The 14,793-nt window shown below is 38.6% G+C and overlaps 2 protein-coding genes across 4 annotated transcripts in view; one reads left to right on the plus strand and one right to left on the minus strand.

The window, feature by feature from the left end:
* The window catches only part of LOC137133194 (transmembrane protein 163a-like), a 56,585-nt gene extending 51,516 nt beyond the window's left edge, over positions 1-5,069 (minus strand). Inside the window, exons 1-2 of the mRNA XM_067516540.1 lie at positions 4,439-5,069; positions 47-166 (exon numbers count right to left, since the gene is read on the minus strand). Of these exons, the coding sequence (XP_067372641.1) occupies positions 47-166; positions 4,439-4,640 (322 nt within the window). The 5' untranslated portion in view covers positions 4,641-5,069. The remainder of the gene's footprint in view (positions 1-46; positions 167-4,438) is intronic.
* Positions 5,070-5,735: 666 nt separating this feature from the next.
* acmsd (aminocarboxymuconate semialdehyde decarboxylase) lies at positions 5,736-14,593 on the plus strand. 3 transcript variants are annotated; one of them, XM_067517160.1, is made up of 11 exons: positions 5,736-5,902; positions 7,870-7,914; positions 8,645-8,741; positions 8,864-8,913; positions 9,551-9,787; positions 9,943-10,036; positions 10,287-10,382; positions 10,483-10,655; positions 10,747-10,845; positions 10,977-11,035; positions 14,388-14,593. In XM_067517160.1, exons 1-11 carry the CDS (start codon positions 5,846-5,848, stop codon positions 14,506-14,508), a joined length of 1,128 nt encoding a protein of 375 aa, XP_067373261.1. In that variant the 5' UTR covers positions 5,736-5,845; the 3' UTR covers positions 14,509-14,593. The 3 variants fall into 3 exon arrangements, with proteins under 3 accessions (XP_067373261.1, XP_067373262.1, XP_067373263.1); XM_067517161.1 differs by lacking the exon at positions 14,388-14,593 and adding an exon at positions 11,153-11,473 and having other exon boundaries at positions 5,738-5,902; XM_067517162.1 differs by lacking the exon at positions 14,388-14,593 and having other exon boundaries at positions 5,740-5,902; positions 10,977-11,473.
* Positions 14,594-14,793: the final 200 nt, after the last annotated feature.

Genomic DNA, 14,793 nt, shown 5'->3' on the forward strand with positions numbered 1-14,793 from the left:
ATAACTCTGTTGTTCATGCTGCATGACTATAAATAATGAGTCTTACTGAAAGCTGCCACAGCCAGGATGAGCGTCACCACAATGGAGATCCAGGAGACCCAGAGTGCCTTCTTCCTGTAGCTCTGGGCCTCATGGGGCTTCAGACGCATGCTGCTCTCCAAAAGACCTGCAGAGAGACACGTAAACTCTGTTACAAGGACAAGTCTTCTTTCTTTTTCTGTTTGTGTTTCACATGTAGTACTTTGACTCATCCAAGTCTACTAAGCGATTATATCAGGCAGCCTGGGGAATCATAAGTGTCTATTTATGAGTCTGTCTTTAATCTTAAATAATCAGTAGTAATTTAAGTGAAAAAAGACATTGCAGAGTCTGATGTAAATAAAAACTAAGGTAAAAATGAAAGTTCTTCAAAACATTCCTCAAATTCAACATTTTGAATAATTTATTGGTGTTTGCAGGATTCTGAATCAATAACATAAACCTGTTTGTTCTGTACTGTTGTTATGTTAAGTATCCAACAATCTAGGCAAACAATTACTGTAAATGTAAAGTTACCCCGAAGTTTTCATTTAGGTTGTAACAGTAGAATAGCATAAAATAATTTTCAAAGGGGTATTTGCACAATGTTAGAACCGGTGACTCACTCCAGTTGAATTAACACGTAGAAAAAATCGTTTATATTTCCACAGTCCATTGAAGTCAAAGGTTAGGTTTTGCTTAATAAATGAAAAATATTTTTTTCATTACAGGAAGCTACAAAACAGACCGAGTAAGCTCATGATTCAGTCAGTGTTTCTTCCAATTATTTTCCCTCAAAATAACCCTCATCACCTTTCAGCAGTGCCACTGGGTAGTTAAACTCAATGGCAGAAAGCACTGTGAAAAGCCTGGGGGAACCTTGCTTTAATGCAAATTGCAGATTATGGGTAAAGCAGAGCAGTTTGTCATATTGAATGTTATACTGTCTCACTACCTCATGCAGAACCACCAGCTTCAGATGTTATCACGCCATGCGAAGGAGCTCATCTGTTGTTATCATTACCATAGCTGGCAGCTAGTGGTACCTGCTCCACATGCTGGCAGCCTCAATAGGTCATTATCATGTGATATTATGCACCACAATGTTGTTTGTTTTGGGCACAATAAACACATGTTTTACGTTGAGGCATAAAATAATGTTGGGGTTGATGTAAAATCATGGTTTGGGTTAAAATATAAGCACAATATTGACTAGAGCACCAACAAAAATCCTAGGTAACAAGTGTTTTTGAAGACATTCAAGATCTTTCTTTCTAAACCAGCCTAATTAGCCTTTTTTCACACTTAACTCCTAACAGGTTCAACAAACATAAAGACACACAGAGACAATCCACACAATTCTTAATGACTCACGGCCTTGTTGCTATGTGAGAAGCCTTTGCCTGAAGGCCCAGACATGACAGCCCAGATTCTGATTTGCCTGAAGCTCATGAAACGTGAGTCTGGCTCTGCAGACTCATGCAATATTTATAAGTCTGAACTTTTGCATCCAAAAGCACTTTCAATGCTATCAGCTGTCATTCTATCCAGAGATCTGTCTCATGTGCTGCCATGGTCATCTGTGAACTGTCCTGATACAGTGAAGGTGTTTCCTTTCCATCCTTTATCAAAGCAAACATGCAAAGTGAGGCATTAATATTTATTTTTGTGTAAATCTTTAGTTTGGGTGAAGTTTTTTTAGTTAAACTCTGACTGGTTGTAGTCATAATGAGAGTTGCATTCAAGTCACACACTTCACAAGATTGCACACAAAACCTTTCAATAGTTCCAGAACAATAATGATATTTTTGCCATTAAAACAAATGACAGAAAACTACAATTGCTGAATGAATCAATCATAAACCTTAGATTCTGATAGAGACCTGATATAGTCGCATGAATGTTTTATAGAGTAAAAATTGTTTTATCTTGCCATTACCTGAACTCAAATGATAACTGGAATAAATGGCAGAATTTGAACAACAGTGTTTTAGTATCACACTAAAACTCACATAAAACCCAAAGAAGATTTGAAAAGGACATTAAAAATCGATGCTGTTGGAGTCAAGCTCCGAGATATTGGCTGTAACAAATTTTTTGCAAATGGAAAATCAAAAGAAATCACATGACTTGTGCCTAAAGGGCCAGTTAAAATCCTCAGCAGGCCTCAGTCAAGGTCAAGAACAAGATCAATTAGCTGTGGTATTGGCAAACAAGGTCCTCTGTCACACTAGAGGATTGTGTGAGCCTCAGATACACATTCTCAGTCACAAGTTATAATGGATTATTATGTTAATTCAGACCCCAGAATGACTGTGTTGCTGTGTAAAACATTAATAATAAACATATGCAATGATTTGAAAATCATTTAAAACATCTCCCTGATTGTAAATAGTACAAATACAACGTATCAAATTTTTAAAAAAGCTCAATTTGATTTATACATATAGCAACCCATTCAAAAATGTTGGGATGGGGCATATTCACCTCTTTTTATTTAAACAACACTGGACTGATTAAAGTACTAATCAGCTGAGGAAATACTGTAAATGAGAATGTATTAGTGCAATCTTCAAAAGAAAAATAACAAAGAAATTGCTGTAGTATTATATAATCGTTTAAAGTATAACGTATAAGGTAGAACATACATAACCCTCTACAGAAATAGGCTGTGATAATCCAGCTGAGGAAAAGAAGGATTTAAAGTAAATGAAACTTGGGGGGTGAAGTGTCCAACACAAACTAAAACACAAATTTTAACTGGCAAATAAAGACACTATCCAAGTAATGTAAATGTTAGTGGTTTTTCTTATAGTAAATATTTTTTTAATACTAAGGTTTTCTCACTTAAGTGACTTAAGCCACATGGCTGGGTGAATGTGTGTGTGTGTGCGTGTGTGTGTGTCAGAGAAGGGAAGTGAGACGCCATGGCTAAATCACTTTTCTCACATGATCTGGGGCCTGCGGGATCAGCCAGAAGGCATGTGCTCAACATCTCCTCACACAGCTCTCTTGTCTTGACACCTTTCTTTCCTACATAAAATTAGCATCATACACAGCTTCGAAGCTAAAACAAACACACAGACACACGCATTTAAACACACACACTTTCAAAAAAGGAGGCATATGACTGAATATGATACATCTGGGATGTGTGTGACCTGAAACAGATAAAGTAATTACTTTTCAGAATAAAAAGCTGCTCCTAAGCTATTTGTCTTACAGTTTCAGTTAAGATAATAGGATTTAATATCTTAGCTTGTTATTTAGAAAATACAAAACCACAGACATGAATAAACCTGACTGTGACTTTCACAGGGTTTGTATCAGCAGCAGTTGCAGGGACATATATGTAAATAAGAGAGAGATGAGGAAAGCGGGGGAAGGAGGTAGACCTGGAGAGTGTGAATGTGCAGAATATATTATCTTGAAATATGTCTGTGTTTTAAAGTAGGTGTTCTCCTTTATCATATCGTTTTTTAATGTATCTAAGTGCAGACCTCTTCCTCAAGGTAGGGACTCTTATTTACATTACTTCACCTTACATCACAAGCAAAGCAGCTTTTAAAGGGGCACCATGCCAGTTTTTCCCATTAAAACCCCTCTACCAGTCATGATTAGGGTAACTTAGCTTGTTAATGATTGGAGACATTTGTCAAGCCTGAGAAAACATATCCACCAGTTCCAGCATCTGTTTCTCCCAAGTTCTTTGGCTTTATGAAAGTGCAACACAGAATCATCAAGGCTTAAAATCTTTCAACTGAGTAAGAAAGAAGGTGGCTATGATTTTAGCTCTTCAGGAGTAAACCAGAGCCATTCAACATGTATCTATCACAACATTAAACCTCTTCAGTTTACTCAACAGGCTAGAAAAGGCTGCACAGTTTCATTAAGTGTCAATTATCCCTTGTAATCAGATCCAGTGAACATGCACTGCCTTTAATAAACCAACTGAACGTCTATATTAAGTAGCAATAACAAGTTAAATATGAACTGTATGGCTGAGGCTTTGAAATGCTTTTTACCCCCCACATGTTTTATGCATATTTGATGATGAATTGGTACAATTTTTACCCAGTATGTCTACAGTATGGGCCCCCGGGGTGTATGTTTAAAGGAACCATTGAATTCCCACAGACAACTTTATCCCCTGAGCAAACGCAAAAAGGAATTAAAGAATGAGGTGTTAATTAATAAATGAACAATTTGGCTTTGGACGAAAATTAATAATGCTTTCTGAGTCTAACTTTAATCTGAATCCTGCTGATGTAGGACTATCATTAATTATTCATCTAAGCGCAGACTAAAAATATCTCACATGGGTAAAAATATGCTCTGCGTCACCCCAGGGTCCCCTCAACACACACGCATTCACATAATTAAAAAAGAGCATATCCAAACACGACATTTGTGAAGTTACCTTCTCCTTCCACACTGTCTGTGATTTTCATCTCCTGGCCCGTGGTAAAGGGCTCAGGCTGGCTGGGGGGTTTGGCTTGCTGGTGATGGTTGTTAGTGAAGCCATCCGGGGGGCACTGGCCGTTCCGCACCGTGGGCGGGCAGGGATCCACAATAGTTGGGTCTGGGACAGGGTAGGACTCTTGGGTCGCCGGGTCTGTCATTGTTGCTGCAGTTGTTGTTTTGTTTTCAGGCTCAGAGGCAGAGGAAGATGAAGATACTGGGGGAAAAACGGATTCACGCCGGTTCGTTAAGTGCAGCAGCCATCCAGCGCGTCCAAAATGCCACCGGTGTCGACTCAGATGCGCAGGGGGAGGAAGATTAGAGATGGCGAAAAGAGAAGATGGGAGATAAAGGATTTATCTCCCCAGCATCAGCAGCGAAGCAATTCCCTCTGTGTGAACTCAGCACTGCGAGGAGCAGCTATGCAGCCTGGGTGTAAATGTAAAGTGTCCGGCTGAGCCAGTTATCAGACAGTTTAGGGTTAGATGCGGCGACGCGATAAATTGCTGAGATCTGCTGCGAATCTGGCAGGCGGTGCTAGGAAGTTTTTTTTCCTCCTCCTCCCTTTCCTCCTCTCCTCTTCCCATAACTCACCACCTAATTCCCCTACAGACGTACTACATGGAGTAGTAGATGTAGTATACTACACAAGGCTTACTCAAAGTTTTCTTCAAATTATAGGTTTTAATTATATATAACACAAGTAAATGAATCCATGTCACAGAGCTGCTGTCATAATATTCAAAATATTGATAGACTTTTTTTTTTTTTCACTGATGAATCTACAAAATCTCAGGGCTATTTATCTGATAGTCAGTCTAGTCAGTCATCTTCTTCAAGTCAAATTCCCTTCAATTAACAGAAATCCTTATTGATCCATGGTTATCAGATTTTGACACCTTGACCTTGTTAATCAAACAACCTTCCTGGCTGCTGCCTTGACTTTCAATGAGTCTGTCATTCATCAATTATCCAGCAGGTAGCGCCAAAATGCAGGGCTGTGGCCAGGTTACAGTGAAATGAAATCACCTCAATAAAGTATCAGTGAGTCTGTGTGTAAGGCCTACCAACTGCTGGTGTGTGTGTGTGTGTGTGTGCTGTGCTGAGGTTTGTATCTTGGTGTGTTGTACATGATGTAGTTCAAGGCAAGACCACTTCATGATTCTGTAAATGATGAATGATTAATGATTACAGACTACAGATTACAGACTGCTTGTTTTGCTGGTAATAAATGACAAGCAGCAGGCAGCCACCTGTCGGTCATTGGTTTTTGTCCGAGGGCGGGGATTGAATTTGCTAGCTTTACATTTATTGTAAGAAATCTCCTGTTGCAGACCTCCAGGTTTTCCAGAGGTTTATCATTAGGATGAAAGTTGATATTCATAATCATATTCTACCTAAGGAGTGGCCCGATTTGAAGCAGGTAGGCACTATGGATACAAGGTCATTGTGTGTGTGTGTGTGTGTGTGTGTGTGTGTGTGTGTGTGTGTGTGTGTGTGTGTGTGTGTGTGTGTGTGTGTGTGTGTGTGTGTGTGTGTGTGTGTGTGTGTAAGTAATAACAGCCTGGAGACTCAGCTGTGTGCACATTGTTTTGCGATGGTTCAGTGGTTTTAGAAAACACACCTTTGTATCAGTTCTGGTGGAGACAGACCTTCTCCTTTAATTCATTGCTATAAAACACCAGTAAAGTAAAATGTACAGGTTTTCCCAGTTCAACTGTCAGTAAAGAGTTTAACAGCACATTCCATAAATCTGTGTTCTCTATGGATGGTTAAACTTTAATCAATAGGTGGCAATGGCCTTGCTCTGTCTGTTCCTGTTCATATGTCTTTGTCACTGTGGAGCTCTGGCCCTAGCTAATGATTTCCAACATTTACTGCTGGACAGGAAACATGGCCTGCAGATTGTTCACACACTCACACAAGCTTCTTAAATGTTAGAAGAACGGACAATAGAAGATTTAGCTGTAACTGCTTGTAACTGAATAAAAAAATCCAAACATTTCCAAATCCCAGCTTCTGCTTTTGAGAATGTTGCTTTTCTTTGTCATATGACATTTATGCTAGTAAAAATCTGTGGGTAATGTAGTGATGACCTCTTAAACTGTAGGATAATGTGATGGGAGACATTTTACAAACAATATAGACATCAAAAATGTAACATGATTCATTTTATTTAATGTAACAGAGATACAGTACATATGAAAAGTTATCACTCTTCTTGGAAGTTTTCACCTTTTAGGTTTTGACACTAAATCATCGTCAATTTAATTTGGCTTTTTTTTTTAAAATTACTACAAAAGACTATGCTAAATAATTTAAATTAATTAAAATATTCAACAGGTAAAAATATTCAAGAGCGATGCATCATTTTTATAGGTACTGTAGGCACTGCAATACTGTACTATTATTTCAGTGTCGAACACAGATAGTTTTAGGACAAGATATTCTAACAAAGTAACACAAGTTTGGAGAAATAAAAAAATCCATTTTTAACTATAAAAAAGAACATTTTTTTAAATCACTGGATACACAGATAATTTACCTAGTTGGTTTTACTGGCAGTTTTATTTCCATTTGCCTGTTGTGTTTGTAAGCCAAATCTACGTTTGTCTTCTGACCTTATTAAAGCCCTAAAAGCTAACTTTGCACTTTGCAAACACAGGTTTCTTACAATTAAATGACAAAATCAGATAATCATAAAGCATTGTTCCACTGCACAAAAATTAGTGTTGTGGGAAACATGAAATTTCAAACCATGTTATTAACTGAAATAAACATTACATCTTTTTCATAGTTGTATTTGATTATTTTTTTAAACAAGGTTTTAGAGAATTAGAAATATTATTCAGATTTCTATGTGATAACACAAATGTAAGTATGTTTTACAAGCATAAGATGGTCCCACACTGATATACATACATTTCATTTAAAGCAGGTTTCCACTCAAATACTGCAAGACTGCAAAAACATAAGACGTTTAAAATTGTTTATAAAACTCAGCCAGGTTTTGAAGCGAATCTATTGCATTAAAAAGTACACAGTTCCAGTTATCTGCAGCGATATGAAAAAGGGGTTTACTCACAATTTTGTTCATATTGATTAAGTTCAGCTTCATTTGTATGCAGCAGTCAAAAGCCTCAGATGGCATTTAAGGTGTAGGATTGTCGAATGAAATGTAGGATGAAGATTAAACCCTCACAGCTGGGATACCCAATCAATAAAGCCTTTTTTATCCAGGCATGTGGCGAATACCAAAATTACACCAAACCTATAGAAATTTGACATCAAAATAAAAACACCACATATAAAATCTATCTATCGTATATACTAGTAGACATAATATTTAAAAACTGCATTCATTAATTGTTCGTTTTGCATGTTTTTCAGAGGTATGGATATGATGGGTTTGTCCAGCTTCACCATCACTGCAAAGTGAGTAGTCCATGATACCACAGTTCTTAATTTAATTAGCCTCCAATAGCATTATTTGCCGGGCACACAGTAGGCGTTTCCTGACTGCATCCCACCATGTGGACTTGTCCGGCTGGTCTTGGGTCTGCGAGCAGCTGCAGAACTCAGCATGATGCCACTGCATCAGCAAAGGGAGTCACTCTGAACACAGAATAACATGGAGCATTCTGGCAACTGTGTAGCCGATGCAGCTTTTTGTGGTAGATGTGTCACACTGATGCATGAAAACATGATGTGTCCTGTTGTCAATGTTGAAACAAGATCTAATTGAAGTCAAAATACAGGTTTAGAGTGAACCAAGAAACTTTGTTTAAAGACATTAGACTGAATAACCAGATGCTGCTTGTTCATTGGTATGCATTTAAATATGGATTAAAAACATACATACATTTTCTCTGACATTCGACTTTAATGGAAGGTGTAAATGAAGGTTTGCTCCTCACATGTACCTTGGTCGAATATGAATCGGCTGTCTGCTGCCACCATGTGGTTGTTTCTTGACATGTTCCAAAAATCCAAAAGTCCCATCTACTGTAACATTGTTACTGTAATTTGAAAGTTGTAAACTTCATGGGTAAAAAGACTAAAAACAACATATGTCAAGATGCCAAAGTCAGAGAGGGACAGTGCACAACACGGTCATATCATTTGTGAATGTGACTGTGTTTTATGCGTACATGTCGTCTTTCAGGGAGAAGCAAAGATGATGAAGGATGGAAAGCTGTTCCGAGTGATTCAAGAAAACTGCTGGGATCCAATGGCACGAATACAAGACATGGATCAACATGGTACACACACACACACACACACACACACACACACACACACACAAGCACGAGAGCTTACAAACAAGGGTTATAAATCTTCTGCTTATTGTTGCCTAAAACCTGTTTTTCTTCACGGCTTTCAGGAGTGACAGTTCAAGCCCTTTCTACTGTTCCTGTGATGTTCTCTTATTGGGTAAGTGCACGCTAAGTCGTAGCATTGGATTGAATTGAATTATGTTTTAATTACTCTGTGCTTAGAGCGACCATATCATGCTTTTATGTAATTTGTGGTGTAACTTAACTGTTATGATGATGGGTGTCTGTCCATACTGAAGAACGGCAATGTTGAATTTATCCCCATTTGTGTGGGGGGGAGTTAGTATGTAAAACTGCTGGAGACTGTTTAGATACAGCATTCGGCTCTCATAATAAATCCATGCTCTGCTCAGCCCACCACACAAACCAGACACAAATGGTCTTTTTCCACAAGCTGGCCATTCAGGACAGTAACAGGAGCTAAAATGAGCCATTTCATAAACTGCTGAAGAAGAGGTGCCGCATCAAGGCCTATTATACGAACAAGATCTAACCAGAATGATTTCTAACATGGCCTATATAAGTCAACAAACAGTGTTGTTTAATGTGCACCAAATTATTGTGAGCTACCGAATACTGTTAAAAGGACCAAGCTTTTTGGGGCAGTATCAGCTGCATGCCTGTCATTGTTTTATTCAATCACAGAAGCATCGACACAAACATAAGTGATTCAATGCATTATAAAACTACCTTTCATTATCAGATATATTTACTTTTTTTTTTTAATATCACAGGCCAAGCCCCAGGACACATGGGATCTCTGTGTCCTTCTAAATGACAATTTGGCCCAGACAGTGAGTAGCCACCCCAGGAGGTTTGTGGGCCTGGGAACACTGCCCATGCAAGCCCCTGACTTGGCCATTTTGGAGATGAGGCGCTGTATAAAGGAGCTGGGCTTCCCTGGGGTGCAGATTGGCTCACATATCAACAACTGGGACCTCAATGCCTCAGAACTCTTCCCCTTCTATGCTGTAAGGCATTGCATACTTCTAGATATATGTTCCTAGGATAGCGGCTGCCAATGTGCCTATGTATACTATTCAATAATGAGCAATGTGAAATCCTGTTGTATTCATCGGTCACGTCCTCATTCATTGAATAATTGTGATTGTTGTGTTTCATGCAGGCAGCTGAGGAGCTGGGTTGCTCCATATTTGTCCACCCATGGGACATGCAGACAGATGGGAGGATGGCTAAGTATTGGCTGCCCTGGCTGGTGGGTGAGGGAGATAAAGTAGGAACAGGAGATATTGATTGCCCCATTCCACTTACGGTCTACACTCGACAGAAAACCAAAACACTTTTTTTCACGACCTCACAACCTCTTTGCCTGAAGTGGTTGCAAATGATCCATGGAAAATTATCCCAGCATAACAAACCATTTTCTCATTAGGATTTAAGAAGGTTATTTGTATGTGATAGCACACTAGGCAATTGAACCTGATTTTATTTATTCTTTCATCACTAAAGGTATGCCTTCAGAGACAACCATGGCTATTTGTTCAATGATATTTGGAGGCATCTTTGAGAGATTTCCAAAACTGAAAGTCTGTTTTGCTCATGGAGGTACACACCAGATATTTCCTATAGTGCAATAAAGTCAAAACAACAGAACATTATTAGTTTAAGAATTCATGTACTGTTTTGTTCTGTGTGCTGGCTCCAGGTGGCTCTTTCCCATTTACTATTGGTAGAATTGAACATGGCCACACAGTCCGCCCTGACCTGTGTTCAGTTGACAACAAGATGAGCCCTCGGAAATACCTTGGTTCTTTCTACACAGACTCACTAGTTCACGATCCCATGTCTCTGAAGCTGCTGATTGATGTTATTGGAAAAGTGAGTGTGCAATTAAAAACACATACCATATTGTATTGGTGTTCAGAGAGGGTTAATGCATTCAGGTCACACATATTAATTGCTCTTTCAGGATAAAGTGATGCTGGGAACAGATTATCCATTCCCACTTGGTGAGCTGCAACCTGGATCTCTAATTGAATCTATGGATGAATTTGACGACAATCTAAAAGTAACAGGATTTTTCCTTTTGTTTTTCATTAATACGTTGCAGATACTATAGCTTTGCTGCCATGCTTTAAAAAGCAGATAAATATGTAGATAAATACATGAATGACTGATGTGTATTTCTTTGTATTGCAGGATAAAATGCTTGCTGGAAATGCACTGGAATTTTTGGGGCTGAAACGAGAGCAATTTGAGTAATATGAAAACTACTACATAATAATTTAGTGTAAATTATTTATTGAGCTGTTTAAAATCAGCATTTAAAATTGTTTTCAGTATATTTACTGACAGTGTTTTCTGTTATTCAATAGGCCGTAATTAAAAATGCAATGATGATATGCCAACTGAAGCTGCCACTCACTTGTGGAGTGTTCTTGTTGTTCCTTTACAGCAAGGCAATATTGTATTAACTGTTTAAATAAACAATGAGAGGACACTAGCTGTCAGTGACCTCGAAGCGTAGCAGAACACTGGATTTGTAGTCGATCCTACTATTACGTAAACTGCTGCAGAAAACAAAATGCAGTTCTAGTGTCTACTTCAAAGAATTTGCAAAGATCCTTCTTCATGCTCTAATTAATATAACGCAGATAAAGAATATTGCCTACATAAATAAAACCCCAAAATCATGATTTCACATGATACATTTGTGCTAAATACAACTTTGAAGCAACAACCTCACTGCTATCTATTTATCTACACAAACACCAAGTATAATTTTTAGAAGGCAGTGTTTATAGTAATAGTTTATTACGGGACCTGTGTGGTAATCAGTGTTTTATTATTGCAGTTTGACTATGCATACTGGTACAAATAAAAGGCATTAACTCAAAGTATTTCCAAAAAGAAAATGCAGTGTAAATGCTTCTGGATTTTCCAAGCAAAGCCGAACAAAAAAAAAAAAAAGCTAAATTATTTTTGCCGAAATGTTTACTTTTGTTGAGTAGAATTGAAGCCTAACTATCTAAAAATAGCTAAAAGTTTTGCTTTTGCTAAAATGTTAAAAAAAAAAAAAAAAAAAACACAAACCAAGCAGAATTCAAGGTTAACGGTTTTGCCTCAAGTAGATTTAACATTAAATAGTGTCTGGGCAAGACACCGAACCCCCAACACCTCATTCCCATCTCTAGCTGTGCAGTTCTGGTCCCAAGCCTTGTAAAAATGGGGAGGGTTGCGTGAGTAAGGGCATCCAGTGTAAAAACTGCCAAATCAACATGCGGACAGTGATTTGCTGAGGCGACCCTGAACTAACAGGATAAGCCAAAAGGACAAAAAAGTAAAATGAAATAGCATAAAAATCCTGGAAACTGTAGAAATGTAATAGCTGAGCACAAAGTTTCAGTCAAACAGCTGAAGAAAAGTAGAATTTATAGACCACAGACCATTTCAAAACATCATGTTAAAGTTGAAATATCAGTAGGTGAAAATATGCAGAACCATTTACATCCCAGTGTGGTGTGTTGAAGAGATTCTAACAATTGTCCAATCAGCAAACCTGGACCTATGACTGCAGGTAGACTAAAGCCACAAACACAAATGTTACCATATAAATACTTAAAACATTCAGAGTATAATGATAATATTAATCTTTATTTTGAAAGTGTGTTTCCTGACTGTGTTTGTGTGAGAGAGAGTGTGTGTTGACTGTAGGTAGACTTGTTTGTCTCCACTTTATATCATATGGGAGAAAAGTGGACACAGCTCTGATGCTGACCACATCACCTGATTCAGCTGTGTCCTTTACCATGGCAACGACAGCTTTCAATGTACTACCTTATTTGCTGAAGACAGGTTTTAAACTGTTCAGACTTTGCCTCACAAAATGTGAAGGAGGATTAATCCTATTGAAAAATTTAAATAAACTGAGCGGCAGAAGGCTTCACCGAACACCAGAATATAATTTAAAGATACGCAATAAAAATCAAGGGACAAAGGTGATTTTAAAACAGCCCCCAATTCGTGATTTGAGGAGAATTTCTGAACCTCCGTTATAATGGGCTCCAATAACTTCAGACAGCACGTTCTCTGCTTCTGGCCAAATACTGAAGGAACCGCAAGTCCTTCACTAAGAGTTGCATTTCCTGACAGAACACAAATATGCCTACGTTTAAATGCATAATTTGTTGAGGAAATATGAAAGTTGACTGAAGGAAAAAAAAAAAAAAAAAAAACCCCCACCAGCAGATTACAGTTAATCCCAGGTAAAACCAGTTTTTACTTGGGAATTTAAAATGACACATGATTTAAACTGATCATTATATCATTGTGATCTACAAACAGTGATACAACAATGCATATAAGCCTCATTTTTCCTTTATGGGGAGATGCTTTGAAAGAAATAAAAAAAGTACAGTGCACAGTTTCCGGTCTCTCATATAAACACTGAAAGCAGCCTCATCACACACACTCTAGTGTTTCTTTAATTTTTGTAGGACCCAAAGAGGAGGAGACAGCAAGGGAAAGGGTTATAGTAAATTAACCATCAAGCAAGTTTGTTTAAAGAAAAGCAAACAGAAAATCATTAACTGAAGTAAAATAAACCGAACATGAACTTAGACACTCTGGGGGAAGAAAAACTAAATAACAGTGCGAGGGAATCAACTAAGTCACTAAGGGGAGGAAGACAGGGACAATAACATTAGGCACTGCCAAGAGTGAAGGCGACAAACGAACACTCAAAACATCAAACCAGGTCCAAACACACAGAGAAGACAGGGAACAACACTAAACACTGAAATAAACAGAAAACCGAACCTCCAAACAAAACTCACAAGGAACGGTTCGGGTATAAAACGGCACAGTCCAACACGCTAATCCACAAGCATGTTCACAGGGGAAACAGGAGAGACGATCTGGCAACAGTCGTTCGTCAGAACGTTCAGATGGTTTTTATCAACCTGAGGAACCGTCCTCTAAGCAATCTGGCAACAAGCGCTGGGGAAAAGCTGGGTATAAATACAAGGGGCCACAGGTGAAAACAATCAGGGTTAATCGGAAACAAAAAGCTAAAGAAACTAACAAGGAAGTGGAGCAGGGGAATTGACAAAATAAAAGCCAGAAACAGGAAGTAAAGTTAAACAAAACTAGAGTCCAAATCCGGGGACTGTGACACATGTCTAAACAGTAATTATCTGTGGGATGGCTTGATAATGTCAGATTAACTACAACATATTTAGGTTCCTTAAACTTTATGTTTGGGAAAAATTTGCTATTCCCTTGAATAATACTGGATATATCTTCTACTCCAGTACCGTGTGGTGTACAAATACACTAATACTGGTACTGTACATTATGGTAGGGATGACAATTTGCACATGCGCCAGGTGCTGTAACTCTGAGTGTAAGTTGAGTACAGACCATATACTGCACTCACATGCCAACCTGTGGGACAAGAGACAAGCCACGAACTGTTTTATTATCATTTGCCAAAATTGAACAGCAGAAAATGATTATTGGTTACAGAGCTTATTATCAAACTGTGCATAATTTCATCTCAGCGAATGTCACTACAATTTTAATTTTTTTATGTTTCTCTGCCGACACCAGTTCGTCAGAACGTTCAGATGGTTTTTATCAACCTGAGGAACCGTCCTCTAAGCAGGTCCAACATCACCAGCATCTCAGAGTCTGTCCTCAGCCTCTACCACAGCCTCATCACAAGCACTAAAGACCTCCCTGTGATTAGCTGTGAGAGAGCCTTCATCTCATCTGTGATCACCACACATTTTCCCAACTCCCAGCAGAGCCAGCGGGAGAACACCAGACTATCTTCTTTTACCCTGGCACCAGCAGGCGTAGCGTTGCCCACTGGAGGCTCCAGGTCTTCCCCTCCGACCATTTGGACTCCAGTTCATCCTGAGAGCACTGAAGGCTAACTGCAGGAACTGTGTCTGCAACATAGAATTTTGTGGCAGCTCCTTCATCAGAGTCATCTCCACTGTGTACCGCTCAG

The sequence above is a fragment of the Channa argus genome, chromosome 9 (assembly GCF_033026475.1).
Source record: "Channa argus isolate prfri chromosome 9, Channa argus male v1.0, whole genome shotgun sequence".
Taxonomy (NCBI): domain Eukaryota; kingdom Metazoa; phylum Chordata; class Actinopteri; order Anabantiformes; family Channidae; genus Channa; species Channa argus.